The sequence below is a fragment of the Schistocerca cancellata genome, chromosome 9 (assembly GCF_023864275.1).
Source record: "Schistocerca cancellata isolate TAMUIC-IGC-003103 chromosome 9, iqSchCanc2.1, whole genome shotgun sequence".
NCBI classification, from domain to species: Eukaryota; Metazoa; Arthropoda; class Insecta; order Orthoptera; family Acrididae; genus Schistocerca; species Schistocerca cancellata.
In genome coordinates, this window is record NC_064634.1 from 508,302,130 (window position 1) to 508,313,126 (window position 10,997).

Consider the following 10,997-nt stretch of genomic DNA (forward strand, 5'->3'; position numbering starts at 1 on the left):
TCAGTAGACTGATGACCAAAAAATTTGTGCAATCGAGGCGGATTTTTCAGAATTAGTTCGATACTTACGACTGCAGACGCGCTGCAATGCTGAAAGTTCTTAAATCCATGGATGCCCACGTGAATCTTCCCCAGAGCATAATGAAGCCACCGCCAGCTTGTCTGCGTCCCGCCGTGTAGGTGTCAAGAGCCTGTATCGCTTGGAAGACGACCGATTCGCGCCCTCCCATCAGCATGATGAAGAAGGTGTCGGCATTCATTAGACCGTGCAACGCTCTGCCACAGCACCAACGTCCAGTACCGGTGGTCACGTGCCCACATCGCTCGCAGTTGCCGATGTCGTGGTGTTGACATTTGGCACATGCGCGAGTTTTCACCTGCGGAGGCCCATCTGTAGGAGTGTTCCATGCACTGTCAGTTCAGACACATTTGCACTCTGCCCGGCATTAACGTCTCATGTTAGTTTTGCTGCACTTGGCCGCCTGTCCTGCTTTGCCAGTCTGCTCAGCCTACGACGTCCAACATCTGTAATGAAGAGTGGCCGACCAAACCCACACTGATGTCGCCATGTGTTGAAGACACTCCCCCACAGCATTCCTCGAACACGCGACAAGTCGCACAGTTTCCGAAATGCTCGTGCCGAACCTGCGGGCCATCACAACCTGCCCTCGGCCAGACTCAGATAGATCGCGCGCTTTCCCCATTCTACACACGGGCGGCACGCCCGCTGGTACTACATTAACCGTGCGTGTCTCTTGACCAGCAGTCATTCCTCGGCAGGTGACGCTACTAACGTCTGGACGGGTTTATGTCGATAGCAGGTCGCTGGTCATAATGTTCCGGCTGATCAGTGTATGTCCCCACACAGAGATAATCATATCCCACATATCTGGGGTGCTACGATCAAGCGTGCTGAAGCGAACAGGCGCGCTGTTTGGCACTTAATGCGAGAGATATCGCTTGTTGTGCGCGTAAACTAAGTTGACACTCGGCGTGGTAGCTGATGGAAATAACTGTAAATAGGAATTTGGAAATTACTTTGTCTGCCAGCCGAAGTGGTCGTGCTGTTCTAGGCGCTACAGTCTGGAACCGAGCGGCCGCTACGGTCGCAGGTTCGAATCCTGCCTCGGGCATGGATGCGTGTGATGTCCTTAGGTTAGTTAGGTTTAATTAGTTCTAAGTTCTAGGCGACTGATGACCTCAGAAGTTAAGTCGCATAGTGCTCAGAGCCAATTACTTTGTCTTGGTTTGCGCGTATTATAGTTGCCTCCGTTGTGCAGTGTGTGTCTTTTGTTTACGCGGTTTTATGTATTTTGTCCTGGCTTCAATAGATAAGCTCATTAAACGTATTTACTGTTCAAGAAAGAAGGGAAAATAGAATGGTGGAAGGAGTATATACAGGGTCTATACAAGGGAGATGTACTTGAGGACAATATTATGGAAATGGAACAGGATGTAGATGAAGATGAAATAGGAGATACGATACTGCGTGAAGTGTTTGACAGAGCACTGAAAGACCTGAGTCGAAACAAGGCCCCGGGAGTAGACAACATTCCATTAGAACTACTGACGGCCTTGGGAGACCCGGTCCTCACAAAACTCTACCATCTGGCGAGCAAGATGTATGAGACAGGCGAAATACCCTCAGACTTCAAGAAGAATATAATAATTCCAATCCCAAAGAAAGCAGGTGTTGACAGATGTGAAAATTACCGAACTATCAGTTTAATAAGTCACAGCTGCAAAATACTAACGCGAATTCTTTACAGACGAATGGAAAAGCTGGTAGAAGCCGACCTCGGGGAAGATCAGTTTGGATTCCGTAGAAATGTTGGAACACGTGAGGCAATACTGACCCAACGACTTACCGTAGAAAATAGATTAAGGAAAGGCAAACCTACGTTTCTAGCACTTGTAGACTTACAGAAAGTTTTTAACAATGTTGACTGGAAACTCTCTTTCAAATTCTGAAGGTGGCAGGGGTAAAATACAGGGAGCGAAAGGCTATTTACAATTTGTACAGAAACCAGATGGAAGTTATAAGAGCCGACGGGCATGGTTCAAAATGGTTCAAATGGCTCTGAGCACTATGCGACTTAACTTCTGAGGTCATCAGTCGCCTAGAACTTAGAACTAATTAAACCTAACTAACCTAAGGACATCACACACATCCATGCCCGAGGCAGGATTCGAACCTGCGACCGTAGCGGTCGCGCGGTTCCAGACTGCAGCGCCTAGAAACGCACGGCCACTCCGGCCGGCCGACGGGCATGAAAGGGAAGCAGTGGTAGGGAAGGGAGTGAGACAGGGTTGTAGCCTCTCCCCGATGTTATTCAATCTGTATACGGGGCAAGCAGTAAAGGAAACAAAAGAAAAATTCGGAGTAGGAATTAAAATCGATGGAGAAGAAATAAAAACTTTGACGTTCGCCGATGAAATTGTAATTCTGTCAGAGACAGCAAAGGATCTGGAAGAGCAGTTGAACGGAATGGATAGTGTCTTGAAGGGAGGATATAAGATGAACATGAACAAAAGCAAAACGAGGATAATGGAATGTAGTCGAATTAAATCGGGTGATGATGCAGGAATTAGATTAGGAAATGATACGCTTAAAGTAGTAAATAAGTTTTGCTATTTGGGGAGCAAAATACTGATGATGGTCGAAGTAGAGAGGATATAAAATGAAGACTGGCAATGGCAAGGAAAGCGTTTCTGAAGAAGAGAAATTTGTTAACATCGAGTATAGATATAAGTGTCAGGAAGTCGTTTCTGAAAGTATTTTTATGGAGTCTAGTCATGTATGGAAGTGAAACGGGGACGATAAATAGTTTAGACGAGAAGAGAATGGAAGCTTTCGAAATGTGGTGCTACAGAAGAATGATGAAGATTAGATGGTTAGATCACGTAACTAATGAGGAGGTATTGAACAGAATTGGAGAGAAGAGAAATTTGTGGCACAACTTGACTAGAAGAAGGGGTCGGTTGGTAGGGCATATTCTGAGGCATCAACGGATCACCAATTTGGTATTGGAGGGCAGCGCGGAGGGTAAAAATCGTAGAGGGAGACCAAGAGATGAATACACTTAACAGATTGAGAAGGATGTAGGTTGCAACAGATACTGGTAGATGAAGAAGGTTGCACAGGATGGAGTAGCATGGAGAGCTGCATCAAACCAGTCTCAGGAGTGAAGACCACAACAACAACTGTTCAAATGTTCAAATGTGTGTGAATTCCTAAGGGACCAAACTACTGAAGTCATCGGTTCCTAGACTCACACACTGCTCAAACAAACTTTAACTAGCTTAGAATAACACACACATCTATGCCCGAGGGAGTGGCCGCGCAATCCATTACATGGCGCCCTAAACCGCTTGGCCACTCCGCGCGGCTATATTTACTGTCTTTTTTGTATCATTTCCAAGAAAGTTTCAAATTTCTGCAGATAATTATTAATAAAAATCTTCGTTCAGTGATTTTGCCTTATGGCCAGAGTGCGTAGAGAATTTCCATTTGTGCCTTTTGTTCATATTTGTGTCTAATTTTTTAGATTTAATGCTTTATTCGGTGCTGTAACCTCATTTATCTTGATTTGATGTGGGACGGAAAACTCAACAAACTCGTGATATGTTTTTCGTGTTGATCGCTTGGCTTCCACTTCTCTTTATATTTCTCCCAGCTGAAAGCCGCCTTACAAAATCAAGGGGAAAAGAAAGTTAGTCAAGTTTTCCTCCATTTTCACAGTTACACACGATGAAACTGTTCCCTGCTGCAACGTTCAAAATAAAGTTTTCTTGCTGTTCTAGTAAATATTACGTACGTTTAGTAATGGTAACCCTAGATTACTAAAACATCGAATATGATTGTTGTTGGTATCTCACTGCAGTTCCCACCAATATGGACACACGAGCGTCACATGGTCTTGAGTACCTTCATAGCAAACATTGTCGTCCACAATGGCTCAGTTATTTATTACTTCACCCGAGCGCTTTGTTGACACTGTTGCTGTTCTAGTAAATATTACATATGTTTAGTAATGGTAACCCTAGATTACTAAAACATCGAATACGATTGTTGTTGGTGTCTCACTGCAGTTCCCATCAATATGGACACACGAGCGTCACGTGCTCTTGAGTACCTTCATAGCAAACATTGTTGTCCACAATGGCTCAGTTATCTATTACTTCACCCGAGCGCTTTGTTGACACTGTTGCTGTTCTAGTAAATATTACGTATGTTTAGTAATGGTATGCTAGCCCGCCCGGCTAGCCGCGCGGTCCAACGCGCTGCTTCCCGAGCAGAAAGACGTGCCGGTCCCCAGCACGAATCCGCCGGCGGATTAGTGTCGAGGTCCGGTGTGCCGGACAGCCTGTGGATGGTTTTTAAGGCTGTTTTCCACCTACCTCGGTGAATGCGGGATGGTTCCCCTTATTCCGCTGCGCAAACACTGTCTCCACGTACGTGTACGCCATCATTACTCGAATACCATACCCAAACATTTGGGGCTACACTCGTCTGGTATGAGACGTTCCTGGGGCGGAGGGTGTCCACTGGGGGCCGAACCGCACAATAACCCTGGGTTCGGTGTGGGGCGGCGGTGGGGTGGATGGACTGCTGTGGCCGCCTGTGGGGTTGTGAACCACTGAGGGCTACGGCGGGGCGAAGCCTCTCCGTCGTTTATAGGTCCCCAGTTTAATACACAATGGTGTGCTTGTTTTCTAATAAGCGGAATATTTATTTTATTGCTTAGGATTTATCTTCGAGAGACGTCATACGTGAAATGTCAAGCAGTCTTCAGTGTTAATCTCGTCTTTTTCTACTGAAATTAGCGCAATACGGACTGTGCTGAGTCTGATTTTGACAGTAATATGGTAAGTGATTCGCCTTGGGAACTTCACATGAGCAGCAGCAGCAGCAGCAGAGCCTACAACCACCCCAAGTAAGGAAAGTATGCTTACTTTCTCCTTCGTGAGAAAAAAAAAAAAGACAACATTTTGTAACCACCATTCAGGAGCAATTTGCTCAGTACACTGAGCTGGGACTTGCTTAGGTTGTAATAACAGTGTCTACAGCAGAAGAGAGTACCGTACTCTTGGAGCCATAATAGTTAAAAGAACTCGTTCGTATTGCTCTACCAACTGAGCTACCCAAGCACGACTCACACCCCGTCCTCACAGCTCCACTTCTGCTGGTGCAAACATCCCCTAGGCTGTGGCTAAGCCATGTCTCCGCAGTATCCTTTCTTTCAGGAGTGCTAGTTCTGCAAGGTTCGCAGGAGAGCTTCTGTCAAGTTTGGAAGGTAGGAGGCGAGGTACTGGCAGAAGTAAAGCTATCAGGACGGGGCGTGAGTCGTGCTTGGGTAGCTCAGTTGGTAGAGCACTTGCCCGCGAAAGGCAAAGGTCCCGAGTTCGAGTCTCGGTCCGGCACACAGTTTTAATCTGCCAGGAAGTTTCATATCAGCGCACACTCCGCTGCAGAGTGAAAATCTCATTCTGGATGTATGCAGTTGTTTGAAAATAGCTACGCGATTGAAACTTGGTAGTGTACAATATGAAAATAAAATGGATGTAAAAAGGACAGCCAATACAGAAACGCAATTTCTTTTAGTCTGTTTGCGGGACGTGTGCGGCGATGGCTGTCACTGGAATGTCGGCGCCAATCCGCTGCACTCCGGCTGCATAGTTTCGTGCTGGCTGTTTATGGCTCCCATAATGCAGTGCTGGGAGGCGAACTTTTCACTGCCAGCCATCACTGCAGACACGTCCTGCAAACAAACTAGAAAATTATCACGTAATTTTACTTTTGCGATGTGATAGTTGAAACTTCATGATACTCCTCGTAAATATCCCAACTGTCTCAACTTGCAGGCACGGGCGGTATATTTCTGAAATTACTAATTTTTATGTAAGTGATTCGATGAGTTCGAAAACGAGTCGTGCTCCAGCAACTAAATTTGACAAGAATTACATAAAATAAAGAGAAGAGACGATGCCACCACTCGAATGATCCTACTGCCAAAAGCATATCTCGCTCTCCACTGGTCGAACCGGTCTACAGCTGCCATTACAGCTCTAGAGGAACAGAAGGTTCCAAATGATTGGAAAAGAGCACAGGTAGTCCCAGTCTTCAAGAAGGGTCGTCGAGCAGATGCGCAAAACTATAGACCTATATCTCTGACGTCGATCTGTTGTAGAATTTTAGAACATGTGTTTTGCTCGAGTATCATGTCGTTTTTGGAAACTCATAATCTACTATGTAGGAATCAACATGGATTCCGGAAACAGCGATCGTGTGAAACCCAACTCGCTTTATTTGTTCATGAGACCCAGAAAATATTAGATACAGGCTCCCAGGTAGATGCTATTTTTCTTGACTTCCGGAAGGCGTTCGATACAGTTCCGCACTGTCGCGTGATAAACAAAGTAAGAGCCTACGGAATATCAGACCAGCTGTGTGGCTGGATTGAAGAGTTTTTAGCAAACAGAACACAGCATGTTGTTATCAACGGAGAGACGTCTACAGACATTAAAGTAAACTCTGGCGTGCCACAGGGGAGTGTTATGGGACCATTGCTTTTCACAATATATATGAATGACCTAGTAGATAGTGTCGGAAGTTCCATGCGGCTTTTCGCGGATGATGCTGTAGTATACAGAGAAGTTGCAGCATTAGAAAATTGTAGCGAAATGCAGGAAGATCTGCAGCGGATAGGCACTTGGTGCAGTGAGTGGCAACTGACCCTTAACATAGACAAATGTAATGTATTGCGAATACATAGAAAGAAGGATCCTTTATTGTATGATTATATGATAGCGGAACAAACACTGGTAGCAGTTACTTCTGTAAAATATCTGGGAGTATGCGTGCGGAACGATTTGAAGTGGAATGATCATATAAAATTAATTGTTGGTAAGGCGGGTACCAGGTTGAGATTCATTGGGAGAGTCCTTAGAAAATGTAGTCCATCAACAAAGGAGGTGGCTTACAAAACACTCGTTCGACCTATACTTGAGTATTGCTCATCAGTGTGGGATCCGTACCAGATCGGGTTGACGGAGGAGATAGAGAAGATCCAAAGAAGAGCGGCGCGTTTCGTCACAGGGTTATTTGGTAACCGTGATAGCGTTACGGAGATGTTTAACAAACTCAAGTGGCAGACTGCAAGAGAGGCGCTCTGCATCGCGGTGTAGCTTGCTCGCCAGGTTTCGAGAGGGTGCGTTTCTGGATGAGGTATCGAATATATTGCTTCCCCCTACTTATACCTCCCGAGGAGATCACGAATGTAAAATTAGAGAGATTAGAGCGCGCACGGAGGCTTTCAGACAGTCGTTCTTCCCGCGAACCATACGCGACTGGAACAGGAAAGAGAGATAATGACATTGGCACGTAAAGTGCCCTCCGCCACACACCGTTGGGTGGCTTGCGGAGTATAAATGTAGATGTAGATGCGTACTCTGCTATGGACGCAGGGCAGAACATAGCCGAGGTTGCAGCATCTCTACTTTTCCTTGTGATCAGTCTTATATATTTCGGGTGGTGAGCATCTGAGAAAACTCGAAGTGGCTTATTATCTTGGAATTTGTTTGACATAATAGTGGTACTTACTTTCTTCTTTTAACAGATCAAATGGTTCAAATGGCTCTGAGCACTATGGGACTTAACATCTGAGGTCATCAGTCCCCAAGAACTTAGAACTACTTAAACCTAACTAACCTAAGGACATCACGCACATCCATGTCCGAGGCAGGATTCGATCCTGCGACCGTAGCGGTCGCGCGGTTCCACACTGAAGCGCCTAGAACCGCTCGGCCACATCGGCCGGCTTTAACAGATCAAATCCGTGAAAAAAAGCTTTGACTGGGACGTACGTGTCCCATACGGAGCAGGAATAAATGTCCCACTTCAAATAATTACAAAACCATAAACAACAATCGAAATTTAGAGCAAGGCCTCACCCAGTATCCATTCCAAAAGTTGAAAACCAGTTTCTACAGCACTATGCGAAATTTTAATAAATTCGGTCACGAAAGGGTTAACATGCAGTTTACTAGCATTGAGGACAATCATTGCTTGAAATTCGACAGAATTCTCCAGTGGATATAAAGCCTACATTCAGATTCCAGGAGTGGGCGAGTGCTCGCCTAAACCACCTCACCACCATCGTCAAAGGTTTTCACGTCGGTGGCTACAAACCCAAGTGCTGAGCAACCTTCTCCTGCTCCTCTGCAGTCGGATTGAAGAGGGCCTCCGTCAGACCGACATCGGAAGCGCACCCCTTCGGCGGGCCATGCGACGCCGGCTGCGATGTGCTGCGCACGCATCCGTGCAGTCCGTCCTGCATCTCCCCAAGTCCCAGACACCCGTCAGCCTCCCACCGTCTTTGTTTCAGGAGCCATCATTAGCGGCTGTTTGCTAAGGGGAGTGTTCGATAACTTTATACACCCCGTGCCTCTCACCATCAAATAGCAGCGAAGAGGCGTCGTCTCGGAACAAAACAGTTCGGATAAAAACACTCGGGCGAATGGAGGATCTCGAGGGGGGCAGGCGGCTGCAGTGCAGCGTCGAGTGGCGGCAGCTGGCGGACGCGCTGACGCTGGCTCTGGCTCTCCACGCTGCTCGGGGTTCCGACCGAGGGGCGTGGCAGAGTCTGCGCGGGAATGAACACGCAGTAGTACACAAGGCGACGCAGCTAAGCCAGCAACTCTAAATACACTGACGGAAAAAACCTAAAGCAAAGAAATGACTGACGTAGAGCAATGAAATTTCGGGAATACATTTATGTAGGTAACATGCACACATCAAAAAAAGTTTTGCATCACCCCGATTCCCAAAACTCCTGAAGAAAGACGTCGACTGTGGATATTGTATCACAGACACAGTCCCTTTGACTGTTCACAGATCTCACTAAACTCATCCAAAGATGTAAACAACTGTGCATGAGCAGCGCCTATTGGACGGAGGGGGTCCCACAGCCGAACATCATTACCATCAAATCAGTGTTCTGCCTAAAGGCAGGTTTTCACATGGTAGTTCTTCAGGCTGTCCGGTCTTCTGCCATCCTCTTCAGGTCTGCATAATTTCATCTTCCCTTTATATCATCTATCATCTTGTATCTCCTTCTTCCTCTCTCTTTTCTCCCACAAACCAATCCTTCCAAAGCATCTACTAGCAAGCACTCCCTTCTCAATGAATGTCCCAACCAGTTCTTTTTCCTTTCTCTTGCAACCTTCAGCAGACATCTTCTCTCACCAACCCTTTCCAATACTCTTTCATTACTCACTCTTTCCATCCAGCTTATTCTCTCCATTCTCCTCCACATCCACATCTCAAATGCTTCTAAACTTTTTTCATCCTCTCGTCTCGGCGTCCATGTTTCTGCCCCATATAGTGCCACACACCAGACAAAACATTTGCCAAGCCTTTTCCTTAGTCCTTTATCGAATTTGCCACATAAGAGTCTCCTCTTTCTGTTGAATGCCTCCTTCGCTATGGCAATTCGAGTTTTCACCTCCTGGTGACATCTCAAGTCTTCAGTTATTGTGCTTCCGAGATATTTAAATTCACTTACTTGTCTAAAGGTAGAGTGTCCTATTTTTATACTGGACAGTCTGCGTCTTGTGTTTTGCATCACCCCGATTCCCAGAACTCCTGAAGACAGACGTCGAGTGAGGATATTGTAACACAGACACAGTCCCTTTGACTGTTCAGAGGTATCACTAAACTCATCCAAAGATGTAACCAACCGTGCATGAGCAGCGCCTATTAGACGGAGGGGGTCCTACAGCCGATCAGTTCCAGTCAATCCACCAGGAAGGAGATACACGGCTCATGTTCCCTGTTGTTCAACCATGCCTAGATGGTCCGAGGTTCGATCGCGACCGCATTGTTACTTTGTGCCAGGAAGGGCTCTCAACAAGGGAAGTGTCCAGGCGTCTCGGACTGAACCAAAGCGGTGTTGTTCGGACATGGAGCAGATACAGAGAGACAGGAACTGTTGATGACATGCCTCGCTCAGACCGCCCAAGGGCTACTACTGCAGTGGATGACCGCTACCTACGGATTATGGCTCGGAGGAACGCTGACAGCATTGACACCATGTCGAATAATGCTTTTCATGCAGCCACAGGACATTGTGTTACGTGTCAAACTGTACGCAATAGGCTGCATGACGTGCAACTTCAATCCCGAAGTCTATGGCGAGATCCATCATTGCAACCACAACTCCATGCAGGGCGGTACACATGGGCCCAATAACATGCCGAATGGACCGCTAAGGATTGACATCACGTTCTCTTCACTTATGAGTGTCGCATATGTCTTCAACTAGACGTTTTTGGAGGCAACCCGGTCAGGCTGAACGCCTTAGACACACAGTCCAGCGAATGCATTATGTGGGGCCGACGTACGCCGCTGGTGGCCATGGAAGGCGCCGTAATGGCTGTACGATACGTGACTGCTATATTGGCAGCATATTGGCGAGGCATTCGCCTTCATGGATGACAATTTGCACCCCAATCGTGCACATCTTGTGAATGACTTCCTTCAGGATAACGACATCGCCCGACTAGAGTGGCCAGCATGTTCTCCTGACATGAACCCTATCGAACATATCTGCGACAGACTGAAAAGGGCTGTTTATAGACGACGTGACCCACCAACCACTCTGAGGGATCTACGCCGAATCGCCGTTGAGGAGTGGGACAATCTGGACTAACAGCGCCCTGATGAACTTGTGGATAGTATGTCACGATGAATACAGGCGTGCAACAATGCAAGATGACGTGCTACTGGGTATTAGATGTACTGGTGTGTACAGCAATCTGGACCACCACCTCTGAAGGTATCACTGTATGGTGTTACAACATGTAATGTGTGGTTTCCATGAGCATTAAAAAGGGCGGAAATGATGTATAAGTTGATCTCTATTCCAATTTTCTGTACAGTTTCCGGAACTGTTGGAATCGAGGTGATACAAAAGGTTTTTTGATGTGTGTATTTAA

General features: G+C 46.5%; 1 protein-coding gene across 1 annotated transcript in view; it reads right to left on the reverse strand.

Moving 5' to 3' along the window:
- Positions 1–8,338, reverse strand: part of LOC126101535 (ankyrin repeat and MYND domain-containing protein 2-like) — a 125,454-nt gene extending 117,116 nt beyond the window's left edge. The window contains 1 exon segment of the mRNA XM_049912176.1: positions 8,191–8,338. Coding sequence (XP_049768133.1) covers positions 8,191–8,338 — 148 coding nt within the window.
- Positions 8,339–10,997: the final 2,659 nt, after the last annotated feature.